At 35.2% G+C, this 18,234-nt stretch overlaps 1 protein-coding gene across 3 annotated transcripts in view; it reads right to left on the bottom strand.

Moving 5' to 3' along the window:
* The window catches only part of LOC107751759 (protein FAM184A-like), a 28,787-nt gene extending 10,553 nt beyond the window's left edge, over positions 1-18,234 (bottom strand). For 2 of the 3 annotated variants that reach the window (XM_016567524.1, XM_016567525.1), the window contains exons 1-10: positions 17,719-18,233; positions 13,473-14,327; positions 12,243-12,378; positions 11,792-11,973; positions 10,776-10,961; positions 9,646-9,768; positions 8,283-8,444; positions 7,740-7,861; positions 7,144-7,294; positions 2,470-2,682 (exon numbers count right to left, since the gene is read on the bottom strand). In XM_016567524.1, coding sequence (XP_016423010.1) covers positions 2,470-2,682; positions 7,144-7,294; positions 7,740-7,861; positions 8,283-8,444; positions 9,646-9,768; positions 10,776-10,961; positions 11,792-11,973; positions 12,243-12,378; positions 13,473-14,327; positions 17,719-17,916 — 2,328 coding nt within the window. In that variant the 5' untranslated portion in view covers positions 17,917-18,233. Of the gene's footprint in view, positions 1-2,469; positions 2,683-7,143; positions 7,295-7,739; positions 7,862-8,282; positions 8,445-9,645; positions 9,769-10,775; positions 10,962-11,791; positions 11,974-12,242; positions 12,379-13,472; positions 14,328-17,718 lie in introns of all 3 variants that reach the window. The other variant, XM_016567523.1, reaches the window with a different exon arrangement.

Genomic DNA, 18,234 nt, shown 5'->3' with positions numbered 1-18,234 from the left:
GCTGAATAATAAACGTATTAATTTCTTTAAAAATCTTATAACCCCAAACTTTTGCACTGTAGTGTAAATATATTAAATATATGTAACAAAGAAAAGACCAATCACAGTTCAGTATGCAAATGAAAGTTAAAATAAAACCCAATCACAATTTAGAATGTTACAATGACATCATCACTGCTGTTACATTAATGCAAGGCAAATAGAATTTTCTTTTACATTTTCAAAAAGTATTAAGACCAAAATACAAAAACAAAGTGTGGATCATAATTTGGAAATTCTGAGATTAATCATGCTTGTTTTATACTTTTTAGAGCCATAGCTTTAACTGTAAAATATAAAATCAAATGACAACATGAATGCCAATTATTTAATATTTAAACATGTTCTCCTTAAATGTCATACTTACTATTTTTTCCACACAGCATAAATAGGCCTTTAAATATAATAAAGCTGACTTGGTATTTTAGGAAGGAGATAATCATATTAGTATTAGAGAAGCCTTCATATTAAAAAGTCTGAAAACCTCTGCGTTAAGCCATTTGGACCGAATAATTTAGAAATTTGGGAAGAAGAAGAAGAACTAAGAGGATTTTCAATACAGTGGGTTAGTTACCATCTATTATCATCTAATTAGAGAATCATCCAGTTTTGCTGTTGACACTTCGCCATTTTGTGGATAGTTTCTCTTTATCCTGCTGCTTCCATGTTTGGGAGGAACGAGAGCACATTTAAACAGTCCACCCACAGAGCCACTCTAACATGCAGCGCCAACAACCGCATTCAAGGGTTGACATAAAAGAATCGAGATGAAAGCTACTATTAATGTTTTTTTCATTACTTGGTAATCCGAAATGTGGCCAAATCAGCTTAAAGAAGCTTCTTTCTTGGCCGCAGCTCAAGGCTGAGCGAGATGGAGAAAAGCCTGTTAGACTCTGCATCATGTGTCTGCTTCAAATGTCTGGGCTTGCTATCTTAAAATATTCTGTGTAATGAACAATTTCGAAATGAAACAACAGCTGCGCTTTCCTGGATGAGAAACATGTTTTTATATGCATAATGTGTTTTAGGAGTAGACTGTAGACAAGGAAGGACAAAAAGAAGGGTAATTTACCATATGGAAGTCATGCACAGTGGAGATTCTCAGTGTGGGGTGATAATGCAGGGGTGACAAATCCAGAGAGTAAAGGAAACAGACATGTACAGTACTATGAAGGGGAAAAGGAGACAGTGAAGGTGATAATCATTACAGGATGACAGGCAGGAGGCATCACGAATAGATGAAAAACAGGTAGCATATACACTACCATTCAAATGTCTGGGGCCAGTTAGATTTTTTTTTAAAGAAATAAACACTTTTATTCTGCAAGGATGCATTTAATTGATCAAAAGTGACAGTAAAGACATTTATAATGTTACTAAAGATTGATATATTTTAAATAAATTCTGTTCTTTTGAACCTAATATTCAAAAAAGAATCTTGAAAAAAAACATGGTTTCCATTTTAAAAATCAGCACAACTATTTTTAACTTTGATAATAATAAGAAATAATTTTTTTTAGCATCAGATCAGCATATTAGAATGATTTCTGAAGGAAATGAAACATTAATGTGACACTGAAGACTGGAGTAATGGCTGCTGAAAATTCAGCTTTGCCATCACAGGAATAAATAACACTTGAAAATATATTAAAATAGAAAATTGTTATTTTAAATTATAATAATATTTCACAATATTACTGTTTTTATATTTTTAATCAAATAAATGCAGCATTTCGTAAAACATTAAAAACACCCCCGAACCTTTGAACGGTAGTGTGTGATCAATTACGTATGCATGTTTTTAAATAAATATTTTAATTAAAACAATAAAAATCCTCCATAAAAATATGAATCTAAAATTATAAAAAATCTAAACAAAAAATATAAAATATTAAACTATAGTAATAATGATCAAACCATAATAATATTTACTGTGAGGTGTGATGTGTGAAGAAAACAGATAAATATCACAAACATTTCCAATCACATCGAATTTTGTTAAATTATGCAAAGTGTGAACAATATTATTTAAGCATGTAGAACGCATACAATACTAGCTGAAATTAGCCTTAACAAATGAATATAAAATAATTTAGCCATTTTATTCCAAAAATGTTCAAAGATATTTATGAAAACATTTCAGTTATGTGTGGAAAATACTGGAAATACTTTCAGAAAACAAAAATGACAGAATTCTCCTGTGACGCATGTATATTCATTGTTGGGCATACGTAAATACTTAAATACTAAATACTGAAAATGTGAAAAGTATTTTCAAAAAGTCCACAGGGCCAAAAGTGTCCATTATTAATGAAACACACATCTGCATCAGAGGCACTAGGGAGACAGAAGCACATCTCCTCATGCTCATGCCATTGTGTGTGAGTTTGCATTTGTGCATGTCTGTGTTTGTATGTAAGGTGCAGGTACCCCAAGCTCGATTTGTTGTGCTTCCTCCATGTCCTGCATGGCGCAGCAGTGGGCTTCCTGCAAGTGGCACTCTCTGTGCTGATGCTCCAGCGCCAGCTCCTGCAACTGCTGCGCCAGGTGCTCGCGCTCTTGGCTGAACTGAGCCTGCAATTGCTGCAGCGCGCTTTTCGACTGCGACATCTGTAGCTCCAGGCTCTGCTTCAGCAGAGAGATCTGACACAACAGAAACACAGAAAACAGGTTCATAAGACTCCTACAGAATACCGAGCCCTCAGAGAGATGGAAACTGTGAACTGTGGATGACTTAGATTTGGGTGAAGGTAAAGCAGACAACAGTCGGGAAGAAAGTAGCGGATATTTTGAAGCCAAAAGAGAAAATTGGAGCATTGGGATTTGGATTTAAAGTCACTGCAACAACAAGAACAAGACTGACTTAACTGACTGAAATAATTTATTATTGCATCAATAACCATGGGACATGTGTCATTATGCTGAGAATGAAAAAATGACAATGCCTCAAGCAATCTGAAATGTAATCCTTTCAGAAATAGCTCTGTATTACAGATGAAATATGACATCAACTGCATGCAACATGCTATTACAGTCATTTTGACTGCTGTCTTTCCGTTCAGCTTTATCATCAGTTTTATGCAAGTAAAATACATTAATTCAGATCCGCTCAGCAGTATTTTTTGAACTAGCCCAGGATACCCTAAATGAGAAAAGTAATATAATCTAAACTGCTAATCTACCAAAAGAATAATGATCTTAATCTTCATACGTTTCAATACATACAAATGAGATGAGGCCTAGATAAAGAAATAATAAAGAAAGCAACTAAACAGGAGATGGTGAGCAAATCTCTGCATGCAGCAAATGGAGGGCCGAAAATAGATACTGAGGCAATAAAATGAGGACAAAACAAGAGGAGAGTGCAGACTTCAGTGCCTGGATTACACTGCATTTGAATTCACACACAGATTTGTCTCAACAAACTGTTGAGGAACTTAAAATACAGGACTATTTGAGGTTGAGGGTCCACACTGGAGTTGATTTTAAAACCAATCTGTAACTTACAGACCAAAGTGAATCCGCCTTGAACTATGAAAGAAATAGTATCTCACAGAGCCTTCTTTGCTTTAGGATGTACCTACATGGAAAATGTGGCTGATAATTATTGTTTTTTTATAATTATATAAATATAGAATTTATATAATTATTGTTTTCAAAATTACTGATATAATGGTCTAGTGTTTTTTTAACCTTAAACCGCATAAACACATTTCATTACACCAAATACACAAAATACTGTTCTTTTTAGCAGCAGCATCTGACCCCTTTAATTTAATAAATCAATTAATCAGATGAATCATAGTTAAATCACATAGTAAAATTTTTAGAAAATGCCCCAAATAAAGATAATTATAAGACAATAATTTATTATGGCAGACAAAAGCATCAAATATATATTACAAATATTTGCTTTCGCCATCAAGTCAACATATTATTTATTTTATTTCATATTATTGAACATAAGCCTATCACTGGCATATAGTCCACAGCAATCCATTTTGCATCAATTTGTCAATCTGTCTGAATTAGACGTAGGGGAATTCACAAATGATTAAATTGTGTTGTTTTTGTATATAATTATTTGTGTTTTTTTAATATAATTAATCTCACTAAAAGAAGGTGTTCATTTGACGGTGTTAATTTGAATGTGTATTACAAAACTGAATGTGTATTTGAACTGAAAAAAGCCATTATACTAACATAGTCTGCTTCTAATGTCAGCCTGATGCCAGCAACCAAATGCAAATATTGGCCAATATTGATATACAGTCATTGATATACAGTATAGATAGATTTACATGAGATCAGGGGCACTGACACAAGGAAGCACTGAAGATAGACAACGAACATCAAGAGATGCTGACAGATGTCTGACACAGCAACTTTTCGAGGCTCATGACATAAGTGACAGTGATGTGACTCTAGAGCAGGGGTGTCCAAACTACGGCCCGCGGGCCAAATGCGGCCCGTGGATGAATTTTAAGCGGCCCGCAGCTGTCTTAATAGTCTATGTTATATATGGCCCGCCAAGCATAATTTACAAAATAGGCCTATGCAGTTTCAAAATGTCAACACAAGATGGCAGCACTACATTTTAGACCAGATGTAGCAGTAAAACGCGAGTGATATCAATTTGATAACTCATATGCGCTCTCATTTGTTTAGCGCACACGAATTCCTAAACGCGTCAAAAGTGGAAGAGCGCGACTCGTTTGAACCGCGCTGCACGGACCGTTTTTAGCTCTGCCTAAAGTCAGCGTAGCGCGAGCTCAGAACAAATGCGTTTACGCGCTGACTGATCTCGATCACGAGACCACTAAACAGCGCTGTGAGAAGCGTTTGAGTTTGGAGCAGAGGTTTCCATACAAACCACATATGTCAAAGGCAGATGAAACAGCGCTGACATTCTCAACAACACTAACGCGGAAAATAGGAAAAACATTGTGCGACAACAATGCAGTAAGAATACTTTTCAATCCACAAATCACCAACATTTTGATTTACTGTAGTAACCGTAACTGTGGTATTGTGGCAGAAATGTTGCATATTTATACAGAATCTTCTTATATAATTAATGTAGACATATAGGCCAATTTAATGTAATGTAAGGGCGTTATGAAATACAGGCCAAATTACAGACATTTTTGATGCAGTTTGTGCTTTCATGTGTTAATAGATTAAATACCATAAAGCCATTCTATGTTATAATTATTAAAGCTTTAAAAACAAGATATTTGCAGATTTTTGTCCTCAAAAAAACACAAGCTACTGTCAAATCAACATCACACATACATTATATATATATATATATATATAGGTAGAAGCATCCGGCCCCCCAGTGTTTCCACATCGTCGAATCCGGCCCTCTTTAGGAAAAGTTTGGACACCCCTGCTCTAGAGAGACAGACTACAGGAGGCAGGCTGTCACATTACAGAAAGTGCCAAACATGCAGAGCATCATGGTAAATGAGGATGCACACACTAGAGACTGTGTGTATTCTGCTTAAATATCTTGACTAAGTATCTAGAATTTTCAGTCACACCAAGTTTTCCTGATATTGCACAAGACCAGAAAAGCCTAGACAGCATCAGAATTTCAAATAGAACATCATGTCAATCTAATCTAATTGGCGGATGAAAGACGTTGACAGATACTCGGCTGACAATTACTCAAATAAGAATCACAGCTATGGGACTTACTATGGTCTCAGAAGTCATACTATTTCAAATTAATACATTCAAGGAGACATTTAATGGAAAACAGGAATTTCCTTGCTCTTTTAAAATAAAAAAGGTATGTAGATAATACTAATATGATAATACTAAAAAGCAAAGTTCCCTTCCCAGTCCAGACAGACTTCGTTTCAAACTAAACTGCAAATATGAATCATTCAGAAATCTTCATGGTATTTGGTGTCAGAAACACTAGCACATTAACATATGATCATTAACTTGCATTTCAACATATATATTAGGTATTCAACAACTTATTTTGCTCTAATGAATTATCCAGTTGCACAGAAGTTAACAGAGGTCATTTAAATACAGAAGATTTGCCTGTGACTTTTTGTAAACTTTTGATTTGCTACTTTTTTTTTTACGAATATTTGTTTTGATTTACATTTTTGTTTAATTTTTACAAACTACATTTACATAAATTTTACAAACTACATTGTTTTTACAGATGTTTGTTTTGTATGGTTACATTTTTGTTTGTTCATACAAATGTTTGTTTTGTTACGGCTTTGTTTGTTTTTAGAAAAAACAATAAAAAAAACAAGTGTACTTGGAAAAAATGTTACAATATTGTAGAATACTAGACATTTTTGGTTTTACAAACATTTGTTTGATTTGCTAAATTTTTGTTTGATTTTTACAAACATTTGCTACTTCTTTAACAGATGTTTGTTTCTTTTGATTGGTTACATGTTTTGTTTGTTCTTACAAATATTTTTTGTTACACTTCTGTTTGTTTTTCAAACAACTGTTTGATTGTTTATGCTACAAGAAACCTAAAACAAGAGTATTTCTGGGAAAAAAAAGTTACAATAGTGTAGAATACAATCCATTTTTGTTTTTACATTTCTGTTTTTACAAACATTTGTTTGATGTTCTACATTTTTTATTTTTTCAAACATTTGCTATCTTTTATAGATGTTTGTTTGTTTGGTTGGTTTGGTTACATTGGTTTTTTGTTTGTTCTTACAAATGTTTGTTTTGTACACTTTTGTTTGTTTCTAGAACACAATTGTTTATATGACTGCTACAAGAAACCTGAAAACAAGAGTACTTCTGGGGAATTTTTTTTTAACAAGTGTAAAATACAAGCCATATTAGTTTTTAAAAACATTTGTTTTGTTTTATTACATTTTTGTTTGATATTTACAAACATTTGCTATTTTTTAATGTTTTTTGTTTGGTTGCATTTTTTGTTTGTTCTTACAAATGTTTGCTTTGTTACAGTTTTGCTACAAAAACCCAGAAAACAAATGCACTTCTGGCAATTTTATGTTTTACAAAAGTGTGGAATACACCTCTAAAATGTTAAATGTGGACAACAGGTATAAACGACAAAATGTCACCTCTGTGACCTTCCGTTACCTGTTGCAGGAGGTCCTCAACTTTCCTCTGCCAGCTCTCCCTGGCTGCCATCATCTCCAGGTCTCTCTGCTGGGAAAGTTGTGTCAGGGCCACCTGTTTCTCTGCCTGATGTTCAGCTGTGAGCTCTTCCCGAAGACCCTTCAGCTCAGCCCTGAGAGGAAACAGAGAAACAGAGGGTGAAACGGACAGGATGAAACAGATACAAGGACACATTACTTAAACAGCGTGGAAGTGACTCTGAAAGTGAGATATTAAAATGTTAATAAGAACCACACAGATGTCTTCGTAACCTTCAGCTCACTGTATACTTGTTTGCTGCTGTACCATTGTGCAGATTAGATGTTAACCTCTTACTCTTGTAATTAGCATATTTGAATCCAAATGCATGCCTGTGTAAGAGGATTTGTCACAGGCTTTGATGCAGGACAGACTGCTCCTATTTTAGATGTGATTTTCCATGTGCACTCTCTAAAAACCAAACACTGTGTACAGGCACAGTTTATACAATTTAATGCACTGTGCACCGACAAATCTCGCTCTGTTTTTAGCCTTGTCTTCTCTACAGTAATGCATGACTCATATGTTTCGTGCAGCACCTCAGAGCATCGGTCCATTTGAGATCCAGCTCCTTTGTGATTTTGTCCATTTTCTGTTTCTCCTCTGTTTTGATAGCGATGACCCTGGCTTCATGTTGCTGTTTCTGGGTCTCTATATCCTCCTGTGAGCAGATAATGATTCATCATAGGAAAAGCAAGGAGAGAGCAATTTCCAGTAGAGCTGATTACACAAATGTCGTCTTTAGACATGCAACCTCTTCCTGCCCTTCGCAGGCTTTAGCACAGAAAAAAGCGGCTGTTTTCGGGTGTCTTAAAAATTGAATGAGGCTTAATTTTTCTTTTAACATCTCTGCCACGCTCCATTATCCGTCTCCTATTGCAGTGATTGCCACGCTGAATTCCTGCTTCTCCCCCTAAACGATGAGATGCGTCAGTGGTTTTCACACTTCTAAAAGCGTGAAAGAACTTGAACATTTTATATCAACATCTCTTAATGCTCCTTCTATTTTTATCAGAATGAGAGACTGACTCAAAATGCACGTAATTTATAATAAATGGAGTAAAAACAGTTGAGCACTTTACTTGTATATCCGTGAGCAGGTTGCTCGTCTCTCTCACTCTCGCCCTGGTGGCGTCCAGCTCGATGAGAAGCTTTTCTTGGCTGTCTTTAAGACAGGAGATGTGGTTCTCAGCAGTATCGAGATTTTTTTCACTCTCTTTCACAAGATCCTTCAAATGAGACACCTGAGAAAAGCCACAAAGACAGTCAAACGCATGTATAAAATTACTAAATGGAGGTCATTCTTACTATGCAGTAGATTCCCTTACATTATGTCTTGATAAAATGAATAAAAAAATAAATGTATTTTTAAAGATGGAAATTACATTAGTTCACAATACTACAATTATGTTACATGGGGTAAAAATTAAAAAAAATTATTCATAATGTCCATACATTTAAATATTTTAAAATTACATTATTTTTCAGGAAGAAGTGACATCATTTTTAGTGTAAAAATGAGCATTAATGAATTTTTGTGTTTTGGCTTTTTTCACTCCAGCATTCCATCATGTCTGCTTAAATGACAAAAATCTATATAATATAAAATATAATATGTGATATAATATGTGACCATGGACCACAAAACCAGTCTTAAGTCGCTTGGTTATATTTTTAGTAATAGCCAAAAATACATTGTATGAGTCAAAATTATAGATTTTTCTTTTATGCCAAAAATCATTAGGATATTAAGTAAAGATCATGTTCCATGAAGATATTTTGTAAATTTCCTACCGTAAATATATAAAAACTTAATTTTTGATTAGTAATATGCATTGCTAAGAACTTCCTTTGGACAACTTTAAAGGCGATTTTCTCAGTATTTAGATTTTTTGCACCCTCAGATTTCAGATATTCAAATAGTTCTATCTCGTCCAAATATTGTCCTATCCTAACAAACCATACATCAATGGAAATATTATTTATTCAGCTTTCAGATGATGTATATATCTCAATTTCAATTTACCCTTATGACTGCTTTTGTGGTCCAGGGTCACATATAATATAAATAATAATATATATATATAATGATAAATGAAGGATAATTACAAGTTGTCATATTAGGCTGACATTGGCAATATAAAAAATTTAAATTAGTGTTAAATATAATAAAATATTAAACAGCTACTGGGGAAAAAATATGAAAACAGAGTTTTTGAAACATGTAAATTGGTTTATTGCTGGTTTAAGGTGGTTTACTAGCTTTGCCATTAAATTATCGACCAGTTCAAAATGAGGCACACCAGCTACAAATGCAGCTGATCAACCATCTAAATCAGTTTGGTCTAGGCAAAAAAAATGTACAATCTAAAACTAGCTAGTAGCTACCTTTTTTTGAAGCAGAAAAGTTAATCTAAACAAAAATAAATAGTTGTTATTCTAAACCTCTTGGTTGGCCATGTTGAGCTTGGTAACGAGTTCCTCTCGTGTGGTCTCCAGTTGTTGTTGCAGGTGGTTTCTCTGCTCTTCCAATGACAGACGCCGGATATCAAACTGTTGTCTCATCTCCTGGGAAAGTAAAAATAAAAAGAAAACATCAGAAAAGCAGGCCATAGCAGGCCAACGAAATAAGAGGTGAAACCACCAGACAGTAGGACAATTTGCTGCTGACAGATGGAGTCTTTTCAATTTAATTACACAGGAGCTGTAAAATAGCAGTTTTCAAAAAATAAAGTGACATGATTGTCATGAGATGACAAGAAGATTAGTTTCAATATTTGTTGTGATTGAGAGCTATTTTTATGGAGTGCCACAAAAACAGTGGGAATAATATCACTGTCACATTGTCATCACTGCAATGAGAAATGGCTGTTTGCATAATCAACACTACTCAACGAGGAGCAGATAATATAATTTGGCATAGCTCTCAAGGTTTCAATAGATGATTTGGGAAAAGTGCCAAAATCCACCAGTCGTTTTTTAATAAGACTAAATATTCATATTCTTAATTTGTTTTGCATTAAGACGTTGCAGTTTATTTTTATTAAACAGAACACAGAGAATAACAAAAATCAAAAGAGAACACAAGGGAGTGAATATCTCATGCAAAAATGCTAATGAAGCAAAAACTTAAAGCTCATTGTAGATCTAAATTCATATAAACAAATATTCATATTAACATAAAAGGTTCACCCACAAATTAAAAATTGCTGAAAATTTATTCACCCTAGGTCCGACCAAGAGATGAGTCTGGAGAAATTTAGCATTACATCACTTGCTCACCTGTGGATCATCTGCAGTGAATGGGTGCCGTCAGAATGAGAGTCCAAACAGCTGATAAAAACATCACAGTAATACAGTCCATCAATTAATGTCTTGTGAAGTGAAAAGCTGTGTGTTTGTGAGCAAGTGATATAATGCTAAATATCCAAATTTTGTTCTGATGGACAAACAAACTCATCTACTGTACATCTTGGATGGCCTGAAGGTGAGTAGATTTTCAGCATATTTTCATTTTTGGGTCAACTATTACTTTAAGCACTAAATCCATTGTAAAAAAAAAAAAAAGTTCTTACACTGAGCAACTGGTTTTTCTCTCTCTCAGCGGCACTGCGAGCACCTTCCTGCTGGACTCGGTGTTTCTCCTTGAGTTCCTCTAAGGATTCTGCTTGGCTTTCTTTCAGACAGGCCGTTTCCTCCTCGTATTTGGCCCTGACTCGTGCCAGCTCAATTTCATAGTTCTGCTTTTCCTCACAAAGCGACTGCCAAAACAGCACAGCTTCATTTACACTTTGTCAAGTCTCAATACCTTGTTTCGAATACCATGATAATTGTTTCCAATGGCAGTGACTGATTTCAAAATACTATTTAGCAACAGTTTGTGTACATCATATTTGGCATGTATGATTACATAGTCCCAGTCTCAAGGATGTAACCAAATATTCAAGATTAGGAGAGACTAAAATGTAAAAATCAAATAATCTGCCAATGGAAAACCCTTATGCCTTTATTAAGCAATAATCTGAATATTGGAGGGAATGTGTCCCTCTGAATGTCTATGGTGTTGCATCAATGTAACCTATTTTAGGACACTAAAAGGTGAAATAGACTACTGTTCAAAAACTTGGGATGTTTTGTTTCTGAAAGAAGTCTCTTATGTTCACCAAGGTTGCATTTATTTATTTGACCAAAAACACAGTAAAAACAATAATATTGTGAAATATTATTACAACTTAAATAACTATTTTCTATTTTAATATATTATAAAAAGTCATTATAATAAAATCATTACTCCAGTCTTCAGTGTCACATGAACCTTCAGAAATCATTCTAATAAGCTGATTTGGTGCTCAAGAAACATGTCTTATTACTATCAGTGTTGAAAACAGTTGTGCTGTTTTATATTTTTGTGGAAACAGTGATAATTTTTTTCAGGATTCTCTGATGAATAGAAAAACTTACTTAGTAACTCCAAACTTTTGAACAGTAGCAACACTTTCTGCAACACTTGCAAAATCAATAACTGCTTCCAAACAGGTTTTTAGTCCTGCCTCCCGTCTGCCTAAAAAAGAAAAGGTGAAAATTGATTTACCTTCTCCAGGTTGAGGATCTTGTGATGCTGTTGTTCTTCCCGTGTTTGAATCTGTTTCTGAAGTCTCTCTCTCTCCTCCTCCAGCTGTAGGATCTTCTCCTTCAGGCGGTTCTGCTCAGAGCCCAGGTCCCTGATAGTGGCCTCGTGGCTCATTTGGGTCGCTTGAAGAGAGCCTATCTGACCTGTTAATTAAATACAATGGGGTGTTTTGTTAAATTAATGCTTCCTCAAAAATAAATATGGCACATTATTTGTAGACATGAAGGAGTCAATCGCAAACATAAAAACTAAGTAGAATTCAAGTGAAATTCAGGCAAAACAGAGCTAAATCCATCTCTGCCAAGCTTTCACAAAACTGTAACCTCTCTAAAAAATCTCTCAGACTGCAGCTTGAGTGATTCAGTGCAATATGCTGAAGAAAAATGACATTTGTTCATGACATTATTCTCACTGGCTTTGTGAAGGATTTCATTGGCCTGCTGCTGAACTCGATCTCTGCTTCCCTCCAGCTCATATTCTGTATCTTTCAGCTGCATCACCCAAATCTCTCCATCCTGTATGGCCTCTTCCAGCTGCTTGTGTAACTCCTGTAAATAGGAAAAAAGTACTTTTTTGAGATGCATTAATATTTTTAGAAAGCATCTAAACTCACAAACTCATCTCAATGATGTTTATTTAAATTTCATTATATGCTGTAAATTGAAAGTACCCAAGACATTTTGTGTTTCTTCAACTATGGCCAATTTTGGCCCTGTGTACTCTAAACACACTTTTTACACTCATACTTTACATAATTTGCCCAGGAACAATGTCCAGTGTACATATACTGTATGCATCATGTGAGAATTCTGTCATTTTTGTTGCTTCTGAACCATCACGAACATTTTCACAACTGCCTAATTCCCAACACATCTCAGGTTATGCATTGTGTTCAATAGCATTCTGTAATGGAAATCACATTTTAAACATAATGGAATACATAAGCTGCCTCTTTTTCCTTGCTACGGCTAATAGCTAGAATCTATGTATTCCAAGTAAACACAATTAAACAAAATTTTCACACTTTTCGTGAAATTACAATTTGGAAATGCACAATATCTTTATTTTCTTTATGCATCACATTTTCATACTTTGTCTCATGACATTTTTTTCTTCTTGTAGACAAGTGCACTTTTGATAAAAATACTAATAATTTGCTGAAAATTCAGCTTTGCCATCACAGGAATAAATTACATTTTAAAATAGAAAATTTTAATAATATTTCACAATATTACTGTTTTTACTGCATTTTTAATCAAATAAATGAAGCTTTGGTGAGCATAACGACTTCTTTCAAAAACATAAAAAAATCTTACCGACCACAAACCTTTGAATGGTAGTGTACATTCACTTATTGTTTAGATTATAGATATTAAAATGTGTAATATTTATGATAGGTTTCCTTATTTAGATTGAAATTCTGTGTCTGGGAAAAGGGTAAACAATAAAATCTACAATAAAAGGCATATTAAAAGTAATAAAGTTAAATTATGAAGACATTTCCAAGATTTTCAATATGACTGTAATATAACAGAAATAAAACAGTTCTGACAGTTCTAATAATCAACTCAATAAAAGTGCCTAGAGTTGAAGAAACACCCTTTAATGAATCTCCATGTACTGAAAATGTTCAAATCATTACCTTAATTGTGACTTCTGCATTGTTAAGAGATGCCTGCAGTCTGTTGGTCTTGTCCCTGCTCTCTCGCGCCTCATCCTGAGCTCTGTGGAGTTCAGCACGGAGCTTACAAAGGGTCCTCTGAAGAGCCGACTCTTGCACCTGAAACTCCTTCCTCAGTTCCACCTCCGTCCTCTTCCAGGCCAACAAGTTCTCTGTGGTGAGCTGCTGCGTTCGCCTCATGGCCTCCAGCTCACGTTCATAGAACCCTTGAGCCTTGCTTAGCTTGGCATCGTACTCCTCTACCAGCCGGACTTTGTCCTGCATCAACTCCTCCACGCGCTCCATGAGCGACTCCAGCTCCGTACGATGCAGCTCAGCCAGTTTCTCCTGTTCCAGGCTGGAGGATGCACTCTGGTTCTGCTGGCTTTCCAGCAGCTCCTGAACTTCCTGTCGGTGGACCGACTTGAGCTCCTCCAACACCCGCCGTTTCTCCTGCTCAAACTGGGCTTGCATCTGACTGAAGGAGCGCAGCTTCTCATCGAACTCGTGCCGCATGTCCTCCACTTCACGGGACATGGACACCACACGTTGTGTGTGCTGGGCCTCCGTGCACAGCTGTGTGTCCTCCACGCGCTGCCGGTACATCTCGAACTCGGCCAGCGCTTGGCGCTTCATGTGTTCGTGCAGCTCAACGGACTCCTCCAGGGACTGCAGGCGCCGTTTCAGGTCGGCCTCGTCCCCAATCTTGCTCTTGTAGTGAAGGATCTTCTCTCGAGCCTCGGTCAGGATGTGCTGAACCTCCTCATCGTGGGCCTCCCTCAGAGATTGGATGGCATCTTCATGCTCGTCGTTTTTCGTGTTAAGGGCGTAAATGACCTGTGAGAAACATGGGTGATGAAGAATCAGTTTTTATACAGCTGCAGAAATTGGAAAATGTTGCATCATTTCTAGACAGCCTGTCTGTCTTTCATCTCATTCCCTCTAAAAACTGGTGAATAAGTCAGCTGTCAGCACCCTTAAAATCCGTGATTATGTGATCGGTCTTCATGTTTACTGAAAACAGCAGCTGTAGTAAGATTTTTGAGGCTATTTCACATGGAATAATCCACTTATGAGTCATTTTTAAACTTTAAAGCTCATTATATTAAGTATTGGCAGATCCAATCACAGGGCAGCAAAGTATGGTATGGAGGCCAGACCTTTCTTTCTTCTGTGGCACACACACACACACACACACACACAAAAAGATATTTCGAAAAAATTCTCAGTGTTTTATTTGTCCATACAATGAAAGTTGACCCCATTAACTTCCATTGTTTATAAAACAGTTGAAGCATTCATTAAAATATTCCAGAGCGGACACACAGGTTTGGAAGTACATGAGGGTGAGTAAATGATACTTTTCACAGTCGATTAATCACAAATAATTAACACAACTGTTTTGTATTACAAGTTTTTGGAAATGTCATGTTTAAATATGCAAATAAGGCATTGTCTAATTCAATATGCACTGATTTGCATACATTTCCAGAACAGAGATCTGAACATTGGATAAAGCTAGGTTCAAAATTCTTGTTTAATTTTGTTGACATTTTAGTGTTAAATACAGAGGGGATTTTTTTATCTCTCTATAAATCAGAAAATATAGGTCAAGAGCCATAAAAAATAAGTTTTTAGGCATAAAATGTTAAATATATCAGGTGAATGATATATGAACAAAGCCCTCTGTAAAAACTGTAAATCACAAAATATAGTCAAGACCCAAGAGCCATAAAAATAAATACATTTGATTTTAGGCATAAAAGGTTAAATATATGTCAGGTGAATGATTTATGAACAAGCCCCTCTGTAAAAACCTTCAGAATGTAGATAGGAATTAAACTGGAAAAAATTGGTCTACGTAAGTGCTGCTGAAATGGAGATTTCTGGCTCAGTGCATGAGAGAAAAACACATTTTGAGAAAATGGCATTTAAAGATATGTACTGTATTTGAAATCTACAGGTGCAAACAGATAAAGTATCATAAAATAAACACTTGTATGTAAATTTTGGATGTTTTCTTTCCACTAGCCAGAAAGAAGGCAGGTTATGGAAGCAAAATAGCATAAAATCTCAAAACTGACCAATGCATGACAAAAACAAGGGTTTTGCCTGTAGTGTCTTGCTTAAAGCCAATAAATATTCCCAGCCACATGTGTCCATCTTGCACACCTCTATAACTGTCTGGCCACCAAATCAGACATAAGAAAATGTCAACAAACCGAGGATAACCGCACCAGGCCATACAGTATACACCTCTGTAAAAATCATTATGGATCCAACAGACCAAGGACACAACTTCTTTTGACCTCTGGGAGGCACCACAGGGCACTGGCAACCAAAAAAAATTATTTCCACTGGCCATTTCAATATAGTGCAGTACTCTCTTAAACATAATTAGGCAACAAAGATGTACATTATGTAAACATATATTCATATTTATGCTATTTCAATACACTATATCCATTTTGCACATCCCTGTACAAATATTCAATGTGTATTTTTAGACTAGAAGTTTTTATGTATTTTCTTGCATATATAATATATATTTAGAGTGCTCAAAGCTCCTGTAAACCAAATCAAATTCCTTGTATTTCTATAAAACTCTTTCTGATTTGGACCAAACTCTTAATTTAATAAACAAGTGTCAGTATTAAAAAATTCCTTTTGGAGCCAACAGTTTTTCCAGCCAAGCATTTCATAATCATGACTCTCTTTCGTTGTGCTTAAGAGTTGCACATTAAAGCAAGCCGCCTTCACTTGCTGCTCTAGCGCTGCTGTTCTCCTTTTCATCTTTAATTGATTCCTTTCTGTCGCATCCATGTTATTAACATACTTTAAGGATGCCCTATTCTGCACAACTGTAGTTATGCAAAGTAGCTCTACCTAGATTAATTAGTGTATTAACACGTTCCATGTCAGTTTCAAACTCATAAAACTGGATTTTCCTGAACAAAGCTCCTCGTTTTCTCACCATAACTTACCATATTGAAGAAATGGATTAGATGTGAGTTTAAATAAATTGTTTGGCTGGAGTCAAAGAAACTTCAAGGGTACTTTTATAGCTCAAAAACATACCTAACATTTAATTATCATGTTTATACTTCATGACTTTAGATAATCTAATAAGAAGAACATATAAATACAATTTCAACTTCATAATTTATGCTCCAAAATGATTTACATTACTCCTATTTGGCGCCTCATAAATAAATGCAATTTTCACATTCTCTGATTAGTGCAAACCAGTTTTAGTTTAGTATAAGTGAGATACTATTATAATTTTTATTCATATTTTGAATACATTTTTATTTTTATATTTTCTATTCTGTTTTCTTTTAGTTAAAGTTTTTGTATTTTTTTTTTTTATATATATATATATATATATATATATATGAATATAGTTTAAGGTTTTTTTTATATTTTAATTTAATTCAGTTCAAATGTATTTTATTTGTGACCTTTTTTTATGGTTTACAATAATACTATAGTATAATAACCTTGGTGTACATAGTATAGTTCATTTCATTTAGATTTTTTTTTCAGTTTTTGAATATATATATTTTTTTACAATGTGTTTTTGTTGTGTTCAAGAAACATACTAGAACAGAAACATTACTAGAATGAATACCAGTCACATTTCTGTGAAATGCATGCCTACTTTTGGTAAAATCTTAAAAAATATCAGCATGTTAGATTTTCCTTACATCCAAAAAAAACATATTAAAAGCATCTGAAAGGAAATTAAGAGGTTAAATATTGTTATTGCTTTCACACATCTAGTTCTGGGACCCTAAACATAAAAACAGTGAAGGCAAAACATGCAAGGTCTTGAATCCAAAGCCAACATTGCTCTCATGTTGGGCATAAATTACACAATCAAATTAAATCAGAGGTAAAAACTAATAAGGCATATGCACTTTTGATAAATGTGGATGTTAATAGACTGATTATTTCTGCATTAAAGACTCATTATGTAACATGCCTTCCTGAATTGTTTTTGTATAAATTAATCACAGATTAAATACAGCTAGCAAATTTTGTCTGGGATTATAAACAGATTTTTGCAGGAAAAAAACACTGCCATGCAAAAATTTCAATATGTAGGGCATCTTCTCTATAGGGGATAATACGGATTAAATATCATGCAAAATCCTGTTTACAGTATATTCATATTAAAGTTGAGATCATAATGTGATCAAAATACAAGCAATGTGACCATACCTACCTTAGTGAGTTGTGCTATTTTTTTACTCATCTTCAGGTGCAGATCTTGAGTGTATTCCATGGTCAGCGCAGATTCGTAGAGTAAATGGCTGGATGTGGAGGATGGACTGGTGCCTGATCCAGAAGCAGCAGCAGCGGGAGAAGAACTGATGCCCGGAGCAGCGCTGTACGGCGGCTGCCAGCCCGTCCCCGTCGCCATCTTCACGTACTGTCACGATCCCAAATCCCTCGCAAGTAGGTTAAGGATGGTCCTGCGCCATCAGTATACCTGTCATCCATATGAATTCATGTAAACCCATCATGCTGTTTCTCTCTACGTGTCGATCAGCGACTGTTCACCTGACTCGCCACACAATCAATATTTTTAGCGTCTGATATTAGCGCTACGTGACAGATGTAGTTGTTATTGGTCTACATCAGTCAGTCATCAATAGTGGGAGACGAATGACAACGAACTGAGCGCTACAATGTAACACTCGAGCTTCATCACATTCACGCACAGTGGCGGATGCAGCGC

The sequence above is a fragment of the Sinocyclocheilus rhinocerous genome, unplaced genomic scaffold (assembly GCF_001515625.1).
Source record: "Sinocyclocheilus rhinocerous isolate Xijiao unplaced genomic scaffold, SAMN03320098_v1.1 scaffold993, whole genome shotgun sequence".
Classification (NCBI taxonomy): domain Eukaryota; kingdom Metazoa; phylum Chordata; class Actinopteri; order Cypriniformes; family Cyprinidae; genus Sinocyclocheilus; species Sinocyclocheilus rhinocerous.
The sequence above is the reverse complement of the archived record's forward strand: the minus strand, read 5'-3'. Positions and strand labels throughout refer to the sequence as shown.